General features: G+C 43.2%; 1 protein-coding gene across 3 annotated transcripts in view; it reads right to left on the reverse strand.

Annotated features, from left to right (window-relative positions):
• The window catches only part of CCDC146 (coiled-coil domain containing 146), a 113621-nt gene that overhangs the window by 71445 nt on the left and 14484 nt on the right, over window positions 1-27692 (reverse strand). For 2 of the 3 annotated variants that reach the window (XM_087873332.1, XM_087873330.1), the window contains exon 2: window positions 24167-24389. In XM_087873332.1, the coding sequence (XP_087729458.1) occupies window positions 24167-24373 (207 nt within the window). In that variant the 5' untranslated portion in view covers window positions 24374-24389. Of the gene's footprint in view, window positions 1-24166; window positions 24424-27692 lie in introns of those variants that run through there. The other variant, XM_087873331.1, reaches the window with a different exon arrangement.

The following is a 27692-nucleotide window of genomic DNA, read 5'->3' on the forward strand; positions in this document are numbered from 1 at the left end:
ATCACATAGACTGCTGGAATCAAGATGGCGCCCAACTGTGTTAACAGCTCAGATAAAACACGCGTGAATGTCAAACACAGGACCTCAAACACAGATCTTCCCCCGTTTAAAACATCTCTGAATGTTTCGGTCGGCATTTCTTTTCATTCTTTTAACAAAGAGGTCAGGTGGCCTCAGGAACACACAGCCCAAGACATTGGGTGTTTGTAAAAGCCATTGGAAGTGAGGAACCCTACGGTTGTAAAATCTGAGGAGTTCCGATTGCTAATTCCTGGGTTGAGATTGAGCATTTCTAACTACTACTTCTTTAGGGAGCCGTCCTTCTGCACGCTCTATTTACTCTCCAACTCGACAGCACATTTTGTCCACTTAGTCAGAATTACTCATTTTTGGAACGTGACACTTGATATTTCCTTCAAAAGAGTTCATATATTTGCCTAATTTTTAAAAGCTATTCTTAAAAAACAAAACAAAACATATTTTCCCCAGCATAACACACAGCCCAGATGTGTAAGTCTACAGATCTTATCATTCTTGGCGTGAGGGGAAAAACAGTTATTTTATTTATTTAGCGTATAGCATAACATACATACATGGACTTACAACATTTCACTTAGATTAAAAAACACAGTAAATGTTTAAAAGATCTATATTCAGATGCTAATGGAATACAGTGTAATACAACTAGAGGATTCTAGCTTTGGAAAAACTGAATTAGCTAGTTTGGCTTAAGTAACATTTTTCATCCATAAAGGCCGTGTAGAAATGCACATATCAGCTTACATGCCTCTATGCTATGGTTAGCTTTTAATGGAGAAAACGATTAAGAGTATATTTATAATACTGCGTTACTGTGAACAGGAGAAAGATACGTACACAGAAGAACATAAATTAATATTTAAAGCAGAATGGATATTTTGAAGGCATTTTATTTGTATATTATTGCTATTAACAAAAAATATTGATGCTTATGTATATCTGCATTACAAAGGAGGCTTTTGCCTAGAATTAAATCCATATTTACTATTTTGTGACAAATCTTATTTAACTGGAGAGCATAAGAAATGGTGATGTTGAGAGGAAATATATATATACATTTGCATTGAAAATGTTTTCTGATGTTTTCTGACGTCACACATCAAGTTTTTAAAAAGCATATTATAATGTATACCACTGCTTAGCGCTGGTGCTTATCAAAACACTTCTTCCAAAATACAATCAAGATAATAAATGTTAAGGATGTTATTAGACTGTCTTTGACTACTATATTTGTAAAGTTTAACATCTCTATGGGAAACAGCAATGCTAAGAGCTAAGAGTGTGGATTGCCTGAGGCATATCCACACAACGTGTTAAAGGAGGTTTGAAAGTTTAGAAAAGTGTTTTGATAGCATACTTCACTCCAAGAGATCTATGATCTACTGTGGAATTCTGGGAATTTACACAATTCTTTGCTCATCGTAAGCTATCATTCCCAATGTTCTTGCTTCAGAATGCCAGAGAACGCTGTTTTATCTCTTTCACGAAAAAAGTACCTTGTATGTAAACGATTCCTACTTTTGTGAAATGTGTGGCTTTTCTCAACGAGCTACCTTGCTGGGTTTATTTTTCAGTATTCCTGTGTTTAAATGATTTTAATAAATGTTATTTGCCTCAAAGTAATCTGCTTGTACGTCGTTACAGCTAGTATGTCTGGTTGTTTTCAGTGCAAAATGTCATCCAAATTGCCTACAAAATAAAGAAACAGCCGGCTTGATAATGGCTTTATTTTGTAATACTGTTAAACCAACGGTGGGCTTCAAAAATTTTAGCAAGGAGTTCTCTGCCCGGTTGCTGGGTGGGCGTGGCCATGGTGGGCGTGGCCTAGTTGGCCTCCTGCACCACAGCGGAGGGGCATTTTTGCCCTCCCCGGGCTCTGGAGGCTTTTCCCGAGTCTCCAGGAGGGCGAAAACGGTCTCCCCAGGCTCCGGAGGCCCTCTGGAGGCTGGAAATGGGCTGATTTCTGGCCTTCCTGAACTTCCGGTAGGCCCGTTTTTCACCCTCCCTGAGTTTCCACACGTGCCCTGCACTTACCTGTACCCAAAATGGGTCATGTGGGGACTCCTGGGAGGGACGGGGTGGGATGGGCGGGGCCAGCCAGGAGTGGGATTGGGGGGGTTCTCTGAACTGCACAGAATCTTAGCTAGAGGTTCTCCTGAACCCCTGCGAACCCCCAGCAGCCCACTCTGTTAAACTCTATACGTGAAATTCTAGTGGTACCCAATCAGAATTCCCCATTTGACCAATTAGAACCAGAAGAAAATTGGTATCAGAATCTGTTTTTTCCTTATGAATATAAATATCATCATTATTTATAAGAGCTGTTATTTAACTTTCTGGGTTGAAGAGCCAGATAAATATATTTATTTTTTTAAAATCAGGGAAGGAGGTCAGGCAACTCCCCAGAGTTGCTAGACTCAAACACTTGGTAGCCATAGCAAGCATAGAAAGGATGATGAATAACAGTTTACTCCAATATTTGTAGAGTTTCAGGTTTCAACGCCTGCTGGAAATATGGCTGAATGACATACTTCAACACCCTGAAGTCTTAATTAAATCCAGAAATCACAAAATAATTTGATTGCGAATTCCGATTTTGCAGGCGGTTACTAACAGAAGATACCAAACCTTTATCTGCAAAACTGAAAAGAAAAAAAAAACCACTAATATTTTATGCAACAAATAAAGTCTTTAGTTATTTATTTGTTTGTTTTTTAATGACCGTGTAATCCCTTACATCGGGGTGGAGTTGGGGCAGCTCAATGGAACTGAGTATTTACTGGCCAGATGCCCTTCCTGTTGCCAATGCAGAGTTCGCAGCAGATAATTACTCACTGTGCCCAGAGAGAGAAATAACCGCCGCTACCTAGGATTGAACTCACAGCCTCCTGATTGTGAGGTGACAGCTATTTGTTTATTTTGATGTTATAAAAACATGAAACCATACTGGTTTCAAAAGTCTCCCTGGACCTCGAAAAGGTCAAAAATGAAAATCAAAAGTGAAAATTAGAAAAAAGTTAAGAGGGAAAATAGGAAGTTCTGTGGCACATAACTTGTTGCCTGACGGATGTTTTGAACAATTTTTGCAACTACCCGTAACTTCCTACTGGAAGACCCTTGTGTGAATTCCACTGAAAAAGACACCGTAATAAGGAGATGGAAGATAATCTCTACTTAGACACGAAGTCTGTCCGGTTTACTCACATGAAGCGCACAGGTTGCAAACAGGAGGTATCTCGCTCAGCCTGAGTACTTCTGAGAAACATCTGGTAGACCGCAGAGTAAACCTGACCTAGCAGTTTGCTGCAGCTGTCAAAGATCTAATACAATTTTGGACTGCAGCAACAGAATATAGCAGTGATGGCTAACCTTTTTGCCGTCGCGTGCCAAAAGCGGGGAGAGCACAAGGGGTGATGCACGCATGTCCACACCCATAATTCAATGCACCCCACCCACCCCCGCACATGTGCGTGTGACCCCCTGCTCCCCCCACCACGCTTTTGGCATGCGATGGCATGGTGGGCTAGGTAGGCCTCTTTTTCACCCTCCCCAGGCTCCAGGGGCTTTTTAGGAGCCCGAGGAGGGTGAAAACGGCCTTCCCCACACCCCCCAGAGACTGGAAACAGCCCATTTCCTGACTTCTGATGAGACCAGAAGGCCTGCTTTTCGCTCTCCCCACGCTCCAGAGGCTTTCTAGGAGCCTGGGGAGAGTAAAAATACCCCCCCTCCCCGGAGGCCAAAAACGGCCCGTTTCCTGACTTCCAGTGGGCCCGGAAGGCCTGAAAAACAGATGGTTGGCATGTGCATGCGCACTGGAGCTGAGCTAGGGCAATGCACACGTGCCCACAGATATGGCCACCTGTGGCACGCGTGCCATAAGTTCGCCATCACGGGAGTATAATGTTAAGGTCACAAAGAAGTGATATCTCCACTCCATGCTGTGCTAGAAAAACTACATCTAAAATACTGTACCCATTGCTAGTTGTCACTGTTAAGGATATTGTTGTTGTGTTACCAACCAGCAGAGTGTAGAGCACAGAGAAACGTTGCTGAGAGCAATGAATAAGAGATGTGCAAACTGGTTTATCAAAAGTTTACTTTAGAGTGAAAAAACAATCTCATAGTCTTTAAATCAATCCAAGTCTTTGCCAGTTAAATCAGTCCAGTGATACAGAAACTCTTCTTACCACACAAACAGTAGTTGGTTAGAATAACAAGTTCACTCTGGTTCATAAACCACGATGGTAGCAGATCCATCCAACTGATGATAGCACAATGGTTGCAACTCCACACACAATGGTAGCTTATCATCAACTGAATACGTTACAGTACCTTTCTTAAATATGTTCACAACTAATTACAGCATGACTCAGCATTACAATGAATCAGCAGTAAAACTTTAAAGTCACACAATACATATTCATATTAAAGTCACAGAACACATATATTGCCTGGACAACTTGTTAGGCTCAAACCATATCCCAACAGCCACAATACAAGAGGCTGAGGAACAGGAAAGGATACAGAGAAGAGCAACAAAAACCATAAGGGGCATTGAGACTAAATCCTTTGAATTGTTAATAGCAATAGCAATAGCACTTAGACTTATATACCGCTTCACAGTACTTTACACCCCTCTCTAAACGGTTTACAGAGTCAGCATCTTGCCCCCAACCATCTGGGTCCTCATTTTACCGATCTCGGAAGGATGGAAGGATGGCTGTGTCAACTCCATTTTTATATGAAAGTGTGCAGGACAAAATATGGTCCAGTATTGCACAATTTCCAACTCGAACAGCAAAGGACAGAAAATGGATCGATCATCTTTTTCGGTAGAAGATGCATTTAAATACTGAAATAATGAAGCTATTTGGGGGTAAAGAATTCAGGAACAGACTCATCTAGATAACACTGAGTATAATGTTTAAAGAGAGTCCCAATACATACTAGACATGCTGAAGGATTGTGCCACTCTATTGTCGTTAACAGTCGCGCTGATGAAATAGGGCCCTCCTTATATATATATATAATTTAGAAACTGTATAGGTGTGAAAGCCCTATGAGTGGCATGATGGCCTAGTGGTAAAGATACTTGCCTTCCACTCAGAAGGTTGAGAGTTCAATCCTAGGTAGCAGCAAATGTTTCTCTTCCAGGGCGCAAAGAGAAAATATCTGCTGTGAACTCCGCGTAGGCATCAGGAAGGGCATCCGGCCAGTAAACGCTCAGCTCCATTTGTCTCCCCGACTCTACCCTGAATTAAGTAGTTACAGGATCATTAAAAAGGGAGTTTTTATAGGGATAAAAGCCCTCTTTAGATCGTTCAATAATTTCACATAGGAATGGAAATGATCTAAACCTCAACTTTTCTAGTTCCAGGGACCCGTTGCAGAATAAAAACTGTTTTCCATGGACCAGGAAGGGTCGGGGGACAGTTTCACTTGTGCAACCTAGATCCCACACATGTGCAGATGAAAGTTTGCTTGCTTGTCCATGACTCACACAGCCCGGTTCCCGACAAGGGTTGGGGACCCCTGATCTAACCCACTCACAAGTTGATTCGCTGACTTTTGAAAAAAAGAAACCTTTGTGTGAGAGAGCTTCACAATGTCATATGTTCAATGCAGTCATAGTTCTGGCTTGGCAATCTTGTCTTTAACGCAACAATTATGACCCAGCTGGAAAAGTTTTGTTCACTAGTGACATTACATTCAGCAGTTCCGGTGGCCTCTTATATGCACATGTTAAGAATCAGTCTTAAGATATGAGGCCTCAAAGCATTTCCTCCTATTAAATGCTGGCTCTTAATTTGGAAAAAATGATTTTGCATTCTTTAGTCATCATGCAAGAGATATTAAGGAGATAAAATTATCTGCATTGAGCCCCACCCAGTATAGTAATCGCTTCAACAGTTTTTTTTTATACAAAACGGCTGTTGAATCTGTCCAAGGACGTATGGAAGAACAAAATTAGGAAAAAAGATTATCCGTGATTGATAGTTCTGGAGGAAAAATACTTATAAATACCTAAATAGTAGTTTAAAATTCACCTGATTTATAATGTTTCGTCCCGAATAGAAAGCCAGAAAAGTGAGAATAAGAGATTATGATTGTTTGGAGGGCACCATACTTATGAATCAGGGGTGAAATGCTCCCGGTTCGGAACGGATCACCTGATCCGGTAGCGATGGCGGCGGGTGGTTCGGAGAACCGGTAGCAAAAATCCCTGCGCCCCCTCCATGCCCAGCTGATCCGCGCGATCATCAGAGGCTTTTTTTTTTACTTTTAAAAGCATTTTTTCTACAACCTCTTCCGACGAAAAAATACTTTTAAAAGTAAAAGAAAAAGCCTCTGATGATCGCGCGGCTCAGCTGGGATCCTCAGAGGCTTTTCAAAGCATTTTTTTCTGCAACCTCTTGGCCGAAGAGGTGGTAAAAAAAATGCTTTGAAAAGTCTCTGACGATCCCAGCTGAGTTGCCTGATCGGCAGAGGCTTTTCAAAGTATTAGAAAAAATGCTTTCAAAAGTTAAAAAAAAAAAAAAAGTTGGCCATGCCCACCCAGTCACATTACCCCCACCACCAAGCCACACCCACAGAACCGGTAATAACAAATTTTACATTTCACCCCTGTTATGAATCCTTTCTTACTGTGGCTTCCAACCATCTTTGGATGAGACCATTGAAAACTAGCCTGGGTATTTTAAAAAGGAAGAAGTGTAGGTAAAACCAGGGTTGGGCTGCTGGGGGTTCGCAGGGGTTCGGGAGAACCTCTAGCTAAGATTCTGTGCAGTTCGGAGAACCCCCAAATCCCACTCCTGGCTGGCCGCCCCTCCCAGGAGTCCCCATGCAGCCTGTTTTGGATGCAGGTAAGCGCACATGGAAGCTCGGGGAGGGCGAAAAACAGGCCTACCGGAAGCTCGGGAAAGCCGGAAACGGGCCTGTTTCTGGCCTCCAGAGGGCCTCTGGAGCCTGGGGAGGCCATTTTCGCCCTCCCGGAGCTTGACAAAAGCTTCCGGAGCTCAGGGAGGGTAAAAACGCCCTCCCCCGCCATGGTGCAGGAGACGAGACCGACTAGGCCACACCCACCATGGCCACACCCACTCAGCAACCGGGCGGAGAACCTCTTGCTAAAATTTTTGAAGCCAACCCCTGGGTAAAAGCCGAAAAAGAATGGGAGGAGGAGAAGCAAAATGGCAGGAATTGATTCTTTTTAACAAAGCCAATTTTCAGAATCTCGTCTCCACAGCAATTTCATATAAACACAAGTGTTTGATGTTTGGAATGTATGCCGAATTCTATTGACATCTGAAACGTTTTCAATTTCCTTGGAAGTTCATGCAGGCTTTCTTCCTTACGAAATTCTAGGAAACGATGAATTAAGGTCTAACTCCTTATTTGGAAGTCTCCATAAATTATTTCCTGTATTTGCCCCATGGGTACTGTTAGGCAGAGCGGGAAAATACTTCAACCATTGACCCATTGCCATGCATTGAAAAGCCAAACATTGGTGGTATTTTCATGGAAAATATTTTCAGCATATGACGAAATATTTGCGTTCTAAAGAAGTCCCAGATAGATGGCATGATCTAGCCAAATTGTGAAGATCAGCTGAGTTGAACTTCATTTATATTTAGATACCCCAAAATCCCCTGTTCTGAGGCTAAGAATGAGAGCAAAAGAATTCTGGAAGAAAACAGGGCTCCATATAGAGCTAGCCCTGTCTGAAGACATATCCGTGATCATGTGACCGGCATGACTAAACGCCAAAGGCGCACGGAACGATGTTACCTTCCCACCAAAGGTGGTCCCTATTTTTTCTACTTGCATTTTTAAGTGCTTTTGAACTGCTAGGTTGGCAGAAGCTGAGGCAAGTAATGGGAGCTCACCCCGTTACGCGGCACTAGGGATTCGAACCGCTGAACTGCTGACCTTTCGATCGACAAGCTCAGCGTCTTAGCCATTAATACAATCACCATAAATCATAAGAGACAACACTCATAGGATACTAGTCATAGAAAACTAAATAAGCAATCAACAGAAATCATAATAGGATACTACATAAAAGCGATCAACAGAAATCATAAAATGCAAACCACAAAGTTATAGACATAAGAAGCTAAGGAAATAGGTAGTAGGAATGATGAGAAGGATAATATTAATGCATCCCAGGGCATAAGACAGTGTTGTGGGCATTAGTTGTTTAGCAGAGTGATGGCATCGGGGGAAAAAACTGTCCTTGTATGTAGTTGTTTTTCGGAGTGCAATGCCTTAAAGCGTCTTGAGGGAAGAAGTTGAAACAGATTATGTCCAGGATGTAAGAGGTCTGTAGATATTTTCACAGCCCTCTTTCTGACTCATGAACTATACAGGGAGATAGGGAGAAAGAAAGAAAGAGAGAGAGAGAGAGAGAGAGAGAGAGAGGAGAGAGAGAGAGAGAAAAAGAAAGAAAGAAAGAAAGAAAGAAGAGAGATATATGATGGATAGATAGATAGATAGATAGATAGATAGATAGATAGATAGATAGATAGATAGATGATAGATGAGAGAGAGATGATGGATGGATGGATGGATGGATGGATGGATGGATGGATGGATGGGAGAGAGAGTGATGATGGATGGATAGATTGATAGATCGATTGATAGATAGATAGATGAGAGAGAGATATAAGATAGATGAGAGAGATGATAGATAGATAGATAGATAGATAGATAGATAGATAGATAGATAGATAGATAGATGGATGAGGGATATATATGATAGATGAGAGAGGTGATGGATGGATGGATGGATGGATGGATGGATGGATGGATGGATGGATGGATGGATAGATAGATAGTTAGATGAGAGAGGGATATATGATAGATGAGAGAGAGAGAGATGATGGGTGGATGGATGGATGGATAGATGAATAGATAGATAGATAGATGAGAGAGAGATAGGATAGATGAGAGTGAGAGATGATAGATAGATGAGAGAGAGAGAGAGAGATGATGAATGGATGGATGGATAGATAGATAGATTAGATAGATAGATAGATAGATAGATAGATAGATAGATAGATAGATAGATAGAGGCAGGCAGGCAGGCAGGCAGGCAGGCAGGAGATATCATTCTTTATCCATCATGCAAGAAGTATTAGGAAGATAAAATTATCTGCATTGAACCCCACCCAGTATACTAATCTTTACAACACTTTCTTTATACAAAAAGGCTGCTGAATCTATCCAAAGACGTATGGAAGAACAATTTTTTTTAAAAAAAGAGATTGATAGTTGATGTGGTTGATAGTTCTAGAGCAGGGGTGCCAAACTCAAGGCCCGCAGGCCGGATCCGGAACCGCAGGGTGCATAGATCTGGCTTGTGGGGCCACCCTGGAAACAGCAAAGGACCGGCCCGCGGTGCCTCTGCCAGCAATATGGAAGAGATATATGGATGTATATACAGGTTGGTAATTGTGAACTATCTTGAAAGACTGCGGGAGAGGAAAGACTTTGCTGGAGAGGAATTCACTGTAAATTAAATAAAAGGGGTTTATCGGGACGAGGACTCGGCTTCGTGCTTCTGGGGAAGCCTAGGTCGGAACAGACTGTGACTCTTCCCCTGTCTCCCAAAGTCTTTCCCACATACCGATACAGGGGTTGGGGAGTCACCTCTGCTGCAGTGGTGGGTTCCTCCCGGTTCGGTCCGGTTCGGCCGAGCCGGTAGCGGTGACGATATGACATCATCGAACCGGTTCTCCCCCCCGCCCTCCCACGTTATTCTTACCTTTTATTTGGTCCCACCCCCAATCTATTGCTGCCTCCTGAGTCCCAGCTGATGACTAGAGGGGAAAAAACTGTTTAAACTCTTGCCGCGGGGCTTCAAAGGGCCGCCCTACAGCTGATCAGTGTTAAAAGCAAACAAATGAGTCGGGTTGTAAGTGCGAGGACTGGTCGTAAGTGCGAGGACCTTCCAGAAATGACTCTGACCAGCTAGCCACGCCCACCTAGTCACATCACCTCCAAGCCACACCCACAAAATAAGCCACGCCCACAGAATCGGTAGTAAAAAAAATTAGAACCCACCCCTGCTCTGCTGCATTTATTGACATCTGCTGTATTGATCAAGCTATGTACGTTCTTTTAATTCCAACCCCTGGTTATAAAAATATTAACCCGGCAAACAGTTCTGAAACCCCAGAATTGGCTTGCAGATATGCACATTTGCACAATTACCATCCTACATGCCTCAAATGCTTTGGAAGGACTTGAAAGTCCCACAGCTACCATGGGCATCAAAAAGAAAGGCAGATGTTGCTTTCGTTCCATCCGTGAACCTCTCGGCATCAATTTCGTGAACATTCTTGAGGCTAGCCGTGCGGTTAACGGAATATTTTTTTAAAAAAAAACCGGGACTGCTGATGTTTGTATTCTAGTCTGCTAGTAAAGTTTCAGACAGGGTGATAAGGGGAAGGCGTATCTCCTCCTACGAACGTGGACGTAATCGAGTCCAGAAAAAGCAGTACGGACAGAAAGAAATGGCTGTTTTCCCCAGCTCTAAAAACACAAAAGATCATTAAGTTCCCGATTTATATCCTGCCGCTGGCCAGATGCACACATTGCGGTTTGGCTAGCAAAGATGAAAGATTTCAGTCTTTATTGTCAACAAAGGTAGAGAGTTATTGAACTAAAGAGACTGGGTGTAATCTGATACCAGCCATATCTAACGCAAAAGCACATCAACGTTGGGATTGATTTTTGAACTGCAAAAGTTAAAACATTTCGGCGCATTGTTGTGCTTTCTTAAATATCAACATTTCTTTTTTTGGGGGGGAATGTCTTGGCTTATAAAGAATTCCTGAGAATGTAAAGGCTTTTTAATCCTTGTTCGTTTGGTTGGTTCTAATATAATGATAGGAACGGGGTGGCTCAGTGGCTAAGATGCTGAGCTTGTCGATCAGAAAGGTCGGCAGTTCAGCGGTTCGAATCCCTAGTGCCGCGTAACGGGGTGAGCTCCCGTGACTTGTCCCAGCTTCTGCCAACCTAGCAGTTCGAAAGCACGTAAAAAATGCAAGTAGAAAAATAGGAACCACCTTTGGTGGGAAGGTAACAGCGTTCTGTGCGCCTTTGGCGTTGAGTCATGCCGGCCACATGACCACGGAGACGTCTTCGGACAGCGCTGGCTCTTCGGCTTTGAAACGGAGATGAGCACCTAGAGTCGGGAACGAATAGTATGTGTGTGTGAGGGGAACCTTTACCTTTACTTTAATATAATGATAATTGAGTGATAGTGTAGGCTTTGCATTTTAAATTAAAGCAATTGTTCCCAAGAGAGAAAACAGAATTGTACTCTATTGATATGGTAGAATGTGCACCTGGAGAAGGTGGGGGGAATCCTAGAATGAGCACCCGGATTTCCTAGAGAGGAGGCAGTATATTCCAGAGAGAAGCCCAACTTAAGAGACTGTGCAGTCCTGAAATTCTAGCCACACACCAGAACATGTCTGGATGTCTTCTCAGGAGACTAAGAATGTCTCTTTAACCTTCTAACCTTAATTTAAAAGATTAAAGCTTTAGTCTGGCAAGATTCCGTCTATTAGATGTGTAAGCAAATAAAGCGCTGGACTCGATTGGATCTCGCTGTGTTATCTTTGGGCTTGGGTCTGACAATTATTGATGCTATTTTAATGTCCATCTTACTTTCCATTTCTGGGATGCTGTCTGGTCAAAACAAAACAAAGCAAAACAAAAACAAAACAAAACAATATAAAAGACAGTTTAAAATACATGAATGGCAAATAAACTCATTACCAACCTTTGCGGAGGACCGCCTGAAAGACACTCCTAAGGAAGTGCTTCTGGATCTTAATAGTATAGAAAAGGTGTTGTATGTATGTATGTATGTATGTATGTATGTATGTATGTGTGTATGTATGTATGTATGTATGTGTATATATATATTTATGTATGTATGTATGTATGTACCCTGTTTCCCCCAAAATAAGACGTCCCCTGATAATAAGCCCAATCGGGCTTTTGAGCACATGGCAATAAGGCCAAGCGCTTATTTCAGGGTTCAAAAAATATAAATCAGGGTCTTATTTTTGGGGAAACATGGTAGTAGGTATGTACTGTACTGTACTGTATGTATGTATGTATGTATGTATTTATGTATTTATGTATTTATTATTTATTAATTTGTTCATTCATTCATTCATTCATTCATTCATTCATACAATCTGTATGGCTGCCCATTTCAAAAATAATGACTCTGGGCAGCAATCATAAAATCAATTAAAAACCAAATTACAGCCCCCCCAAACAAAAAAAACCCAGAAACCCTCAAAAAACACATTCAGCACCCAAGAAAATGTTACAATCCACACATTTTAACATAATGTTAATTCACTCCTGTGTGTATTTAATGTGGATGTCTTTGAGATTTTTTTTTATTGGTGTTACTCTGTTTACTATTTTAAAATGGTTTTTATGTATTTGATTGTAACATCCATCCATCCATCCATCCATCCATCCATATATATATCTATATCAGTGGTGAAATCTGAACCGGTTTGTTACCGGTTTGCTGGCTGCGCATGCACGCTGCGTGCCAAGTACGCACTGTGTGCGCACATGCACAGTGTGCACCAAATGCACGTTGCGCATATGTGCATGCAAAGTACACACCAAAAGGAGGCTTGGGAAGGTAAGTAGAACAGCGAAGGGGGGGAATCAGCTGTGCCGCGCAGTTTAGTTCGCTAGAAAGCAGGACTAAACCGCGTGGCACAGCTGATCGTTGAAAATACCGGTTTGAAGGAACCGGTAGCTTTTTTAACACTACCGGTTCACCCGAACTGGAGCGAACCGGTAGCATTTCACCCCAATATATATATATATATATATATATATATATATATATGTTTTTCTTCTAGCCAGGTTTTCCCTGGCAATGCTCCTGGAAGCACGAAGCCGAGAACACCAGCCTGAAGATGACGAATGAGACTTCGTCGAAACGTCGCCAAGACACTTCCAATTTTACGTGGGAGAAGACCCGAATAACCAAAGACCTACATACAAACACCCGCGAAAACCTGAGAAAACATATATATATATATATATATATATTGTAAGCAGTGGTGAAATGTAAAATTTGTTACTACCGGTTCTGTGGGCGTGGCTTGGTGGGGGGTAATGTGACTGGGTGGGCGTGACCAACTTTTTTTTTTTTTAAACTTTTAAAAGCATTTTTTCTACAACCTCTTTGGCCGAAGAGGTTGTAGAAAAAATGCTTTTAAAAGGCTCTGACGATCCCAGCTGAGTCGCGCGATCATCAGAGGCTTTTTTTTTTTTTTTTACTTTTAAAAGCATTTTTTCTAAAACCTCTTTGGCCTTTGGCCAGGTACATAACCATGTCCAAAAAACAGGCCTTTGATATCAGGGACCTCTTTAAGAGATCTTTTCCCAATTTCCAGCACAGTCATGTTGTTACCAAGATACAATTTGCTGCCTGCAAGATAATCCGGCCCAAAGCTGTTACGCCTTTAAAAATTAAAGAACAATCTTGACTGGCACTTAGGAGGCAATTAGCAACCCTAATTGTTTTCTACACAGATATCTGATCACCGGTTAAAAGTACACCAGTTAAACATTAGCTGCCAAGCTTCATTAAGTGCAGTTTCTACATATCCTTCAAGGATTGCTCCACCTCTATCGAATTCACTGAAATACACTGTGATACATCCGAAAAAATACATAACTAAACAACTCAATCTGGTTTAAGAACGACGACAGATGGCATTAATAGATACAGATGTTCAAATATGTTCCTTGTCACTGCGAATGCCAATCTAGAGATAATTGGAGAATCTAGACATGCTGCCAGAATGTAAATTGCCTTTTCTGGAGACTGCAGAAAAGATTGCCCAATCCAGAAGAGCTTCTCAATCTCTCAATCTGGTTTCCTATGAGCCACGGTGGCGCAGTGGTTAGAGTGCAGTACTGCAGGCTACTTCTGCTGACTGCCGGCTGCCTGCAATTTGGCAGTTCAGATCTCACCAGGCTCAAAATTGACTCAGCCTTCCATCCTTCTGAGGTCTAGGAAGTCACCCCTCCTAGAAGAATGAAATATTTTGAGAAATATTTAAAAAGGCAGAATATTATATCGCCCCAAAGGAGAAACATGTTTCTAAAAACAGAAACCAGCTCTCTGTCCCCAGCAGGTATTTGGTGCCCATTAAAAAGGACAAAATGGATTTGTTTTTGTCATGCAATTGTACTTAGACACATGGAAAAAAACCGTGGACAAACGGAAGACGGCTGCATATTTTGGATTAATGACTCCACTGTTGACAGCTGTATAGCGGTTAGGAAAAACAACTTCTTGCAAAGTTACCTTTGTCAACATTCCAGTGTGTCCATGTCACACACACACACACACACACAAAGTTACATAACAATTAACTTCTAGAAAAATCGTGTGGTCCTCACTCAAGTTGCATCCTTTGGAAAGCGAAGGCATGATTCTACTTTCTACAAGTGGCAACCACTGACAGCAACTAAAGCCATGATATATGGAGTAAAAGTTTATCCTTATTTTTAAAACCGGAATTACATATATTTAAAATAAATAGAAGGAACGAAAGAGGTCTGTCAATGTCGAACAAAAGAGCCAAACAATGTCGACTGGCGGCCCCCAGGGGGAGGGCCTTCTCTGTGGGGGCACCCACTATCTGGAACGAGCTCCCCCCGGAGATACGGAGGATCCTGGATCTGCGCACTTTCCGCCGTGCTTTGAAGACACTCCTATTCCAGCAGGCCGGCCTGGCCTAATTTTCTCCCCTTCTTTTAAATTTTTAAATTGAAATTTTAATTTGTTTTAAATTACTGGGAATTTTAATTGTCTCAGGCAAAATTATTTAATTTGGTTTTAATTATGTTTTTTAACTTTTGTATTTATGTGTTTTATTTTGTGCCTGTTCACCGCCCTGAGTACTTCGGGAGTAGGGCGGTATACAAATTTAATAAAATGAAAAAATGAAAAAATGAAATTTCAGCATGTAGGTATATCAATGAGATAAACATATGTCTCTCTTAGGGCAGTGATGGCTAACCTTTTTGTCGTTGCGTGCCAAAAGCGTGCCCATGCACCCACACCCATAATGTAATGTGTGCTCCCTGTGCGTGACCCCCCCCGTATATGCATGTGACCCCCACTGCACGTGCCCCCCCTTGCAATTTTTTGGCTTCCAGACTGGTGCAGGTGCCCTGTTTTGGGCCTTCTGCACCAGTGGTGGGTTCCTCCCGGTTCAGTCCAGTTCGGCCGAGCCGGTAGCAGTGACGATATGACGTCACCGAACCGGTTCTCCCCCCCTGCGCCCTCCCAACCCCCCACTCCCCCACCCACGTTATTCTTACCTTTTATTTGGCCCCACCCTCAATCTATTGCTGCCTCCTGAGTCCCAGCTGATGGCTAGAGGGAAAAAAAAACTGTTTAAACTCTTACCGCGGGGCTTCAAAGGGCCGTCCTACAGCTGATCAGTGTTAAAAGCAAACAAATGAGTCAGGTCGTAAGTGCGAGGACTGGTCGTAAGTACGAGGACCTTCCAGAAATGACTCTGACCAGCTAGCCACGCCTACCTAGTCACATGACCTCCAAGCCACACCCACAAAATAAGCCACGCCCACAGAACCGGTAGTAAAAAAAATTAGAACCCACCCCTGTTCTGCACCAACCTGGAAGCCAAAACAGGGTGCAGGGGCAATGCATGCACCCCTCCCCGGGCCCCATTTTGGGCCTGGAAGGCCTCCTGCACCAACCTGGAAGCCAAAATGGGGCGCGGGAGCGCAACACGAGACCACAAAACTGGTTTTGTTTTCTGTGTGCATATGCAAGGGAACATACATTAAAAAAAACAGGCAGAGCTTCAATTGTGGTTTTAAGTTGAGGACTACCGGTTTTCTGAAAAAGAGGTTGTTTGAAAATTGGGAAAACCAGTTATCCTAGAACTGTGATGGCGAGCTTATGGCACACGTGCCACAGGTGGTACACGTAGCCATATCAGTGGGCACACAAGCTCAGCTCACTTCCGAAAGGTGGGACTGGAAATTGGCAAATAGGCCGTTTTCGGCCTCCGGAAGACCTCGGGGGGAGGCCGTTTTCGCTCCCCCTGACTCCTAGAGAGGCTCTGGAGGCAAAAAACGGGCCTTCCGGTCCCACTGGAAGTTGGCAAATGGGCCGTTTCTGGCCTCTGGAGGGCCTCCGGTGGAGGGGAGGCCGTTTTCGCCCTCCCCAGACTCCTAGAAAGGCTCTGGAGCCAGGTAAGAGAGAAAAACGGGCCTACCGGGCCATCGCGTGTCGGGAGCGAGGGGGGGTCACACGCGCAGGGGCAGGGTGCATAGAATTATGGATGTGGGCATGTGCACACGCAACCCCCCGCTCCCTCTCTTGGCACGCGATGGCAAAAAGGTTAGCCATCCCTGTCCTAGAACAATATATGAGCCAAGACCTAAAACACTGGATCCAGAGTTGAAGCATGAATAAACCCACGAAGGACAAAACATTAAAAAGATGTTTTTACCAATCCTTGATGCCTTTCTTCCCCCAAAATCTGATTTTCACAAATTTGTAGGAATTTAGCTTTACCCTACCGGCATAACTGCTATTAGGCTCTGCAAAAGCACAATATTTGAGTAGGAAGATCTCACCAATATTACTTTAGGGAAATTCTACATTTTACAAAACAGCCAAGGGTGGCATTTGGGGGTTCGCCGAACCCCGTCGATCCTTGGCTAGAGGATCGCCCGAACCCTGCCGAACCCCCAGGAGCCCATCCCTGGGTTTTTCTACAGAATCTGTGTCACTTTTTTCACGGCAGTGGTTGCCTCTGTGTAAATTTGGAGAACAAATTCTGTCTCTTTTCTTCACTGAAAGTTATGTTCGTCAGTGCAATAGTAGCTGGTTTTGGTGGAAATTGTGAATTAGTTGGACATTTCAGGATGACGATTAGAAAAAAAAAAATAGGCTCCCGTTTTGATCCTAATGAATAAAAATCGCTAGTTGATGGGATCATTGTGTTCCATCCAAGTCATTTTTCATTTGTGAAAAAGACCCCTTATAATGTGCTACAGTTACATGGAAAGGTTTAGCCTGACTGATGTCATCTTGGAAACAAATGCTGCGAAACGAACTAAGTGCTTCTCAATTGTTCCCTTTGGACCATTTTTAAAATTCCGAACAATTCCCTAAATAATGCCACATTGTGACACAAAAAATAAAGCACTCTGTAGAAGGGAATGCGTATAAATCTATTATTTTCCTTGTGAAAAATCAGGAGTTGAATACGAAACACATCATGTATTCTGGAGAAACATAACGGCAGAAAATCTTACCGAGGAACAATTATCACCACAATATAAGTGGTTAACACAATAGGATTCTCCTTTTATTTGAAATAAAAAATTGAATTTATATTTTTATTCTTGATTGTGTGTTATGTTGAAGTATATCCAGCATAATAATGGTAGACGAGTGATGACTAATCCTTTCCGGACCGAGTGCCCAAACCACACGCACCTGAACCCCCAAAATGCAATGTACCTGTAGCCCTCACGCATACGTCCTGCCCCCGATGCATGCACATGCACCCCCCATACGCACCCCACCCCCACATGCATATTCGACCCCTGTGCATGCATCTTGCCCCCGCACATGCACACACGCCCCCCTGCATGCACCTGTCCCCCACGCAGGCGCGTGTGCCCCCTGTGCATGCATGGCAGAGACCCAAAGACCAGCTGGCCAGTGGGAGGCATCGCACATGTGCAGCAGAACTGAACTGGGGCGATGGCTGACGTGCCATCAGAGAGGGCGCTGCGTGTCACCTCTGACACGCGTTCCATAGGTTTGCCATCATGGTGGTAGACCAATAGAAGTGTTGTGGTCTGCCAGCAGCCTGCAGAGCTGGCAGTGGAGTTGGACAGTGAGGAGGCTGGGGAGGATAATGGGCCAGTCCTGCAGTCTGGGGAAGGCCCAAACGAGGACTCTGCGTCGGAGGCAGAGATGGGGCCAGGACCATCTAGGAATGATGCGCGGACTCTGGAGCCTCCAGAGCCAGATAGCAGAGAGGCAGAGGAACAGGAGGAGCCTGTTCCTAGTGCACACATGCGAAGAGCTGTCAGAAGGCAAGAGCAGCTAAAGCAAAAGGGACGACTCAGGAGTAAGGCCAGGAGATGATTGGCCCCTCCCAGAAGGCTTAAAAGAGCAGCAAAGGCTCTTGTGAACTTTGTAGGAAAGCAATGTTGCTACATTTGTTTCTTGTCAGCATCTCTTGCTTCCGAACTTTTGCAAAGAAAAGCCTTTGGCAAGGTGCCAATGAAGACAAAGGTTGGCGATAAGGCCAAAGGACTGTTTATGAAGAATTTGTTTTGAACTTAATTTGGACTAAGCTGAGAATGAAGTAATTCTCAGCTGTTCTAATGAAATATGTTTGTTTAGAACTGATAGTGTCTGGTAATAACTACTTGGGCCTAGGTCACAACAAGAAGTAACAAAAAGATACTTCTATTTGTCTATCATTCAAACTGTAAACGAAGTAAGAATTCATCAATAAAATAACCACTTAAAGGCGGCTGTGTGCAACCAAATTGGATGTGAGCCCAGCATTTCTGTCGCTAAGTGAGATGTTTGTTAAGTGAGTTTTGCCCCATTTTACCATCTTTCCTTACCACTTAACGGTTGTTAAGTGAATCACTGCGGCTGTGAAGTTAGTAACCCGGTTGTTAAGTGAATCTGGCTTCCCCAATGACTTTGCTTTATCAGAAGGTCGCAAAAGGGGACACTTGAAACCGTCATAAATACGAATCGGTTGCCAAGTGTCCGAAGTTTGATCATGTGACCGTGGGGATGCTGTAACGTGGGGTTGTGAAGTCTTCATGGTCACAAGTCACTTTTTTCAGTGCCGTTTTAACTTTGAACGGTCACTAAATGAACCGTTATAAGTCGAGGACTACCTGTAGCTATTTAATAGACTATAACCTCTGCTTCCACTCTGAAGGTAAAAGCAGAAATAAAAAAGCATTGTTCCTTAATACCAGACAGGACTTTGGACGTTTGGAAATTTTCTTATCAGAATGTTCTATATATCATAAAAGAGAACTGCCTTTCGTGCAAATGTTTTCCCGAGTCTTTCAAAATGCTGCATGTCTATCGAAATATTTTGATTAAAGTCTAATTCTATTTTTTTTAAAAAACCCACATACAATAAAGTACATTTTTAGTACATTACTGGTAATTGTGCCAATGTTTTCTTCTCTACCGTGAGGAAAAAGGCTCTCACTGGCAATTAGGAATTAGAATTTACTAGAAGCCAGTGCTATTTACAGTATTTCTGTTGAGAAAAAGTTCATTTCAGTCTTTTCTACTTTCCCACTGCAAACATCTCGCCAGCTTCTCCTTGGACAGATCAACAGAGATATCAAATTTATCCAATCAGAAAACAATATATATTTTCACGTTGAGAGATACTGTTTTGATAGGTTGGACTGTTTTTTTTCCTTTTATGTAAAGACAGATGCGAAAAACTAATTAAACGGTTCTGATTTTTCCCTGTTGCTCCTCACCTTTTTGCCATTTTCTCCCGTTAGTGGATCAAACACTTCCTTGATTTTTTTTTCTTGTTTTTTACATGTTGAAAGAACCTTTTGTTGTTGTTGTTGTTGTTGTTGTTGTTGTTGTTGTTGCAAGCTCATTTTGAGCCGTAGCCTTCCTGACTTCATCTTTGGAGGTTCAGGCAATTTTCTGATATTCTGCCTTAGATATATGTCCCTCTTTCCACTTTTTATACTTGTTCTTTTTGTCTTTCAGTTTATCAGAGAGTTCTTCGTGCAGCCATGCTGGTTTCTTTTGAAATCTCTTACTTTTCTTCTTCATTGGAATTGTGCTAGACTGGGCTTTTATCATGTCACTTTTCAAAATTTCCCAAGCTTCTTGGGTTGTTTTCCCTTTAAGAATTCTCATCCATGGAATCCTTCCCAAGCTCTCTCTATGTTTATTGAAATTAGCTCTCTTAAAAGTCCAAGTTTGACTTTATTCTATTGCTTGTGCTTGCATAATATTCCACGTTTGAGTCGATTAGTAGTCATAATAAGGGATGTCTACGGAGATTCTCAATCATCCAGTTGTCCCAACTTCAAGAGGCAATTGGACTTTCTGGTTTTTCTGTGAAGACGTTTCGCTGAAGGAGCTTCTCGGATGAGAAGCAAAACATCTTCAAAGAAAAACGAGAAAGTCCAGTTGCCTCTTGAAAAAGCACCGTTGGGTCTTAATAAGGGAGAATCTGAAAGAAAATATTTTAAAAATTTGTGACAGGGAGATAAATAGAGAAAATACTTTGGAAAGTTCCAGTCAGCAAGATAATAATGGTGTTATTTTCTAAACAGTTTCACTTCCATTTCCATGTTTTTGGATAAATTAGTTAATTTCCTGTATCTCCTTCTTGGCTGAAACAGCAATAAATCAGTGTCCGATTCACAATGGGTACTTAAATTGTTTCATTTTTAATTTCCTTTAAACCTCCTGAGAACAACAAGGTTTGTTGGACGTAGGTTTATTTTTAAATTTGTCTGCTTCCTCAGAGTGAACGTTATGAAACGGTTATTAACAATAATTCCACTGGAGTTACAAGTATTTTTAATATTGTTGAGAAGGAATTGAGATAGCATCACTGGCTTTGATCTTCTTGGCTAGACAATTGAGTTCTGAGCCTCAGTAATCCTTCAATCTTAATTATCATCTTGCGTACAATTTTTGACATGCCGGAAGTTGCGATTGTATAAAACTTTATCTTGCCTGTTGACAACTGGAAGGTATTTTTTTTGGCTTTTGAGATAGTATCAGTTCTGTTTCTTATGGTGCTGCTTCTGATGCAGCTCCCCAAACACGATAAATCCCCTGTATTTTTTAAATCAATGATTCCTTTATTAGGAGTGCCAGCAGCCCTGGCAAAAAAGTTTCTCTCTCAATACAGGCTTACAACTCTGTCCAGCAGGGAGACGAATAGTTGTCTGCCACATCTATTATCTCTGCCCCCTATCTTTTATCCCCAGAGCTAGCCACTGGTGGGGCTTCGCTAGCATCAGTGGCTCTTCTATCCCAAGGACCGGCCCATAGATTTCCACTGCTCTCCTCTCCTCTGCCTTCTGCACCTCTATGCCTCAGGCACTGGACTCAGCTGTTCCTCCTCTTCCTCATCAGCCACCTCCAGACCTGGGGGCTGTTGACTCTCCATCTGAGGGCTGATGGACGGCCCAGGCTCCGCCTCTTTCTCTCTCTGACAGCTCCATTCCTTTTTCCCCCTCAGAGTTCTCAAGTTGCCTTGATGCAGGCCCTGATTCCCACACCTCCTCATCTGATTCTGCTGATGGAGGGGCCGGCGGCCGACAGGCCACAACAGGTGCATAGTTCCCACTTAACACCTGGCACAGCTTACGGCCATAATTCCCAGCTCAATTACAATCATAAATCAAGGACTACCTGTATTCCTTGCTCCACCTTTTTTCTCCTCACAACACCGATCTTGTGAGGCGAGTTGGGCTGAGAAAGTGTGACTGACCCAAAGTCATCCTCCCAGCTTTGATGGTTCAGGCAAATTTTTTTTTTTTTTAATTTGATTTATATGCCGCCCTTCTCCGGAGACTCAGGGCGGCTTACAATGCGCTAAGCAATAGCCTTCATTCTTTTGTATATTTATACAAAGTCAGCTTATTGCCCCCACAACTGGGTCCTCAATTTACCTACCTTAGAAAGGATGGAAGGCTGAGTCAACCTTGAGCCTTGGCGAGATTCGAACCTGCAGTAATTGCAGGCAGCTGGTCTTAATAACAGGTGCTTTAGACCAGTGTACTACCAAGGCTCTTCAAAAATTTCACATTTCCATACTTTTAAGTATACTGAATAAATCGTTCCAGTATAGGTAGTCCTTGACATACAATATTTCATTTAGTTACCATTTGAGGTTACAACAGTATTTAAAAAAAAATGACATGCCAGTTTTTCCCTCTTAAAATCATTGCAGCATCTCCCGGAGTCATGGAATCAAAATTCGGGCGCTTGGCAACGGACTCATATTTATGACAGTTGCAGTGTCCCGGAAGACGTGTGATCTCCTTTTGCGACCTTCTGAGAAGCAAAGTCAACGGCGAAAGCCAGATTCACGGCAATTAAAAAATGGGATGCACGAACACCAGCTGGCCGTCAAATGCCATGATCCCAAATCCTTCATCTCTACCCACACCGACACCCAACAGAACCGGTTCGATTGGAGCGACACAAAAATCATCGGCCGTCCTATACCCCCACCCCTGCCACCCTCATGAGTTCATCGAAGCTTGGCCCTCCACAAGTAATCCCACCCACAGACACATTGACTGACAACCAGCATACAAACCAGGAGTGAAATGCTACCGGTTCAGACCGGTTTGGCCGAACTGGTAGTGATGGTGGCGGGTGGTTCGGAGAAGTGGTAGCGATGGCAGCATGAAGCTCCGCCCACCTGCCTAGTCGTCATTACTTCCTGATTTTAACCAGGAAGTAACCTGTTTTTACCTTCTGCACATGCACAGAAGTGTTTGTGCATCCGCAGAGGGTCTGTGAGTGCATTGCGTGCATGTGTGGTGCATACACTTCCGAACCGGTAGGGAAGGTAAGTAGATTTCACCCCTGATACGAACCCCTCAGAATCCAAATTAATCACACAGCCAATCAGAGACAGCGCTGACCCTCAATCAACCCACACAATTCCCGCCCCATCAGCACTTCACCTCCCAATGATGCTCACCTGACGTAATCTCCCCATCACAAGACCCATCACAAGACTCCCACTGATGACTCACACCTGACCCATCACATGAGCCACCACCAGACCCTCACTTGACACACCAACACCCTAAGCCCTTATAAACAGAACAATGACATCCCCTAAATTCCACTGAAGATGTTACCTAGCTTGGCCCTCCACAAGCAATCCCATCAACAGACACCTTGACCTACAACCAGCCTATGAACCCCTCAGAATTCAATTCAACCACCAGCCAACCAGAGGCAGCACCGACCCTCAACCAACCCTCAACCGACTGGTGACTCCCAGGGGGAAGGCCTTCTCTGTGAGGGCTCCAACCCTTTGGAATGAACTGCCCCCTGAGATACGAAATAATCCCTGATCTCCGTGCTTTCCGCCGTGCCCTCAAAACCCTGATGTTCCAACAGGCGGGGCTAAACATATGAACATGTGAATGTTTTTAAAATGTTATCTAATTTTAGGTTCTATTTAATTGGGCCAGACTATGTTATAATAATAATTTTAATTAGCAATTTTATGATGTTTGTGTATCTATATTTTTCTTGACTGTACACCGCCTTGAGTCCTACAGGAGAAAGGCGGTATAGAAATATAATAAATAAATAAATAAATAAATAAATAAATAAATAAATAAATAAATAAACCCACACAAGCTCCCCCAACCAGCACTTCACACACACCCAATGACCCTCACCTGATCTAACCTCCCCATCACAAGACCATCACAAGACTCACTGATGACTCACACCTGACTCATCACAAGACCCAATACAAGACACTCTTTTGACACACCCCACACCTGAAGCCCTTATAAACAGAAGAACACTGACATTCCCTAAATTCCACTAAAGATGTTACCTAGCTTGGCCCTCCACAAGCAATCTCATCAACGGACACGTGGACCCACAACCAGCCTACGAACCCCTCAGAATCCAAATCAACCACCCAGCCAACCAGAGACAGCATTGACCCTCAACCCACCCACCCAAGCCCTCTGCCAACCAGCGCTTCACGCCCCCAATGACCCTCAACTGACATAACTTCCCCATCACAAGCCCCATCACAAGACTCCCACTGATAACTCACACCTGATCCATCACAAGACCTTCACTTGACACACTCACAGCTGGAGCCCTTATAAACAGAACACTGACATGGACATCCCTTAAACTCCGCTGAAGATGTTACCCAGCCTGGTAACGAAATGTTCGGAAACCAACGCACAAGCTTGGAGAACGAACCGTCACCCTCGTCCTTCACCCGAGCCACAGATATTCCGCCACTACCGCAAACCTTACCTCATTGAGATACACAAATGCAGGGCAGGACTCGACATCAATGGCACTTTCATCTTGAATGTTGACCGTTGGCGCCATGGCATAAACAGGGTCTTCTGGGTTCTCTGGTTCCGATCCAGATTCCCCTTCAGCTTCTTCAGCATCGGCGTCATATTCGCCTTCTGACTCACTGGAAGAAGAAAGTTTTTCCTCTTCAGAGCCATCCATCTTCCTTCCTGGAATTCTGTGAAATATCAACCGTCCCAAAATTATTGTCGGTCCTTGGTCCAAAATGAATAAGAAACTGACACCTCATTGAAAAGTTTTTCAATGACCCAAAAAAAGGGGGGATTATTGAATAATTAGCATCTTTTCCAAAACGAATGAAATGAAGAACTAAGATCAAAATGCAGGTGGTCCTTGACTTATAACAGTTCTTTCAGCGACCATTCGAAGTTACAAGGGCACTGAAAAAACAGACTTAACAATAATAACTTTATTATCATTGTACATGTATACACAGTATACCCATACAACTAAATTCACTTAACACCCAAAGACCAGGTCCAACACACATGACAATCCCCAAACACACTCCCACCCACAATTCCCCACCTCTAAACCACCCAAACATCCACACAACAGACCAAGTAATGCTGTCCAACAGCTCACTGATGGTGGCCCTTTAGTTCATTGTTGAGTGCAATTATAGCTCTGGGATAAAAACTATTCAGAAAACGTGCGGTCCGAGTTTTAATTGTTCTGTATCTTCTGCCAGAAGGCAACAGTCCAAAAAGATTGTAAGCAGGATGGGAAGAGTCTCTGAGAATGTTATGCAACTTCCTCAAACAACAAGATTCGAAGATGTCGTCCAGGGCTGGTAGCTGGACTCCGATGATATTCTGGGTAGTTTTAATGATTCTCTGTAGAGCTTTTTTGTCCGCTAGAGAGCTGCTCGCATACCATGCAAGAATGCCGTATGTCAGGACACTCTCAATGGTGCTGCGATAGTAGGACAGAAGTAGATGCTGAGATAGATTTATCTTCCTGAGCATTCTCAGGAAGTACAGCCTCTTCTGTGCCTTCTTCACAAGCATGTTAGCATTCATAGTCCATGTGAGGTCCTCCAAGATATAAATGCCCAGAAATTTAAAACTAAATTTAAAATTTAAAACCTCCACTACCCACCACTTAGGACCACTTTTCACACTTATGACTGTTGCGGCATCCCCGTGGTCACATGATCAAATTCAAGTGGTTGGCAACTGATTCATCTTTAGGATGGTGGCAGTGTCCTGGGATCATGGAGAAGCCAGTTTTATTTAACAACTGTATTAATGATTTAACAGCTCTAGTGGCGAGAAAGGTCCTAAAATGGGGCAAAAGCCACTTAATAAATGTCCCAGCAACAGAAATTTTGGGCTCAATTGTGGTTATAAATTGAGGGCCAGGTGTAAACTAGAGATTGAATGGTTTGATGAGACTGAGCATATGAATAAGAACGAGGAGAGAGAAGATCGTGATAGAGACAATTGATCGAAAATGGTTGATCTGTGTACATACCGGTAGATTGCGAATGGCTCTTTTTAATCTTTTTTTTTTTTTAATGAGATGCCTTAATTGTCCCACTGGCAAAATTCAAAAAAAAATTAGGAGAATTTTACCATACTTTTCGGAGTATAAGATGCACTCCCCACCCCCTAAAAGTGGGTGAAAATTGCGGTACATCTTATACACCGAATGTTACTGAAGCTCCGCCCACCTGCCAGCCCCCACCCTTCGGCCATTTTCGGCCTCTGCGCATCGCGTTTTTGGCCTCCGCACACCCCATTTTTGGCCTCTGTCCATTGCATTTTCGGCTGGTTCCAGGCAGCGGGGATCGACAGCGACGTGACGCACAGAAGCAGTGATCGGCGGCAATATGGTGTGGCGATCCCCGCCGCCTGAAACGGATCTAAAACAGAGTGTGCGAAGGCCAAGAACGTGATGCACAGAGGTGGCGATGGGCTCTGGCAATCCCCGCAGCCTGGAACAGCTGATTGGCAGTATTCCGGGAGGCTGATCCAACTGCCAATCAGCTGCTCGTGCTGAATCAGGCTGCGATAACGTGCTGAAGCTGACCAGGCTGTTTGCTGCAAGGACGCTAGCTAGATGAATACCGATGGATGCTGGTAGGCAGAGGAAGATTTTTTTTCTTGTTTTCCTCCCCAAAAACTAATGCCCATCTTATACTCCAGAGTATCTTATACTCAATTTATTTCCATACATATGTCAGTGTTTTGAAAACCTCGTGAAACAATTATCTATTTTTCTTTTCACAGTTTCTATAGCTCGATGTTGAGTTTAGAAAGTGCACCATAATAAACAGAACTGATAACTATCTCACAAGTCAATAAACACTTTCCAGTTGTCAAGAATCAAGATAATGTTTTGTACAATTACCACTTCCTGCCTGTCAAAAATTACACGTAAACTGATAACTAAGGTTTAAGGATGATTGAGGTTCAAAACTCAACTGTCTAACAAGGGAAGATCAAAGTCAACGGGGTTATGCAGGCCTTAACAGTCTGAGATGGAAAAAAAATATGAGTTTGCAACTTTTCCAAATATATTTAAATTGACTTGCTACCCCCTAAATTCATTTATTTGCCTAGTACATCATATTAACTTAAGGACACACTCCAGTTTTGGGTTTTTTTCCCCTTTTCTTTTGTGAGAGACGCCATGATTACGGGTCAGTGAAATCTTTAAAAACAACAACTATAAATTGGCTTTTAATACTGTTTGGATTATCGCCAGGGGCATTTTGCTCTTCCAGCGAGATTTATAGCAGCTGCATTTTCTTAGGAATTTTTTAAAAAACCCCAAAAAACAAAAATCTAAACAAATGAGGGTGGAGGAGGGAAAAGCATGCTTCCTACAGAATTCATAGCATTATGTAATAGTGCGAGTTGCATAAAGGTTAATGACAGACAAACAAAAATAGTTGAAATACAAGACGGATAGTTACTAAGTAATACGACGGTATGTCGGCTGAATTATCGGCAGTTTTAATGTCTTTGGAAACGTCTTCCGCCAAAATAGTCATTGTTCCCACATTACAAATGCCATTTAGAGCAGGGGTGTCAAACTCAAGGCCAATGCGCCAGATCTGACCCATAAGGTGCTTAGACCAGGCCCGCGAGGACACCCTGCAAATAACGAAGGACCAGTCCGCGGTTCCTCTGTCAGCGAAAATGGAGCTGGGGGGGCCACAGGCTCCGTTTTCGTTGGCAGAGGGTTGCAGGAGGCTGTCGCAGCCCAAAACGGAGCTCAGGAGCCCATTTTTGCTGGCAGAGTGCGTGGGCCACCACAGGCGTCCCTCACATGAGTGATCTTGAACTGGCCATGCCCACCCTAGCCCCCCGAGGTCAAACACAACCCTGATGCTGCCCTCAATGAAATCGAGTTTGACCCCCTTATTTAGAGTATCTCTCAAGGGCAGGGGTCTGCAACCTTAAACACTCAAAGAGCCATTTGGATCCGTTTTCCACAGAAAAGAAAAGAC

Source organism: Pantherophis guttatus, chromosome 7 (genome assembly GCF_059756535.1).
Source record: "Pantherophis guttatus breed Tessera chromosome 7, ASM5975653v1, whole genome shotgun sequence".
Classification (NCBI taxonomy): domain Eukaryota; kingdom Metazoa; phylum Chordata; class Lepidosauria; order Squamata; family Colubridae; genus Pantherophis; species Pantherophis guttatus.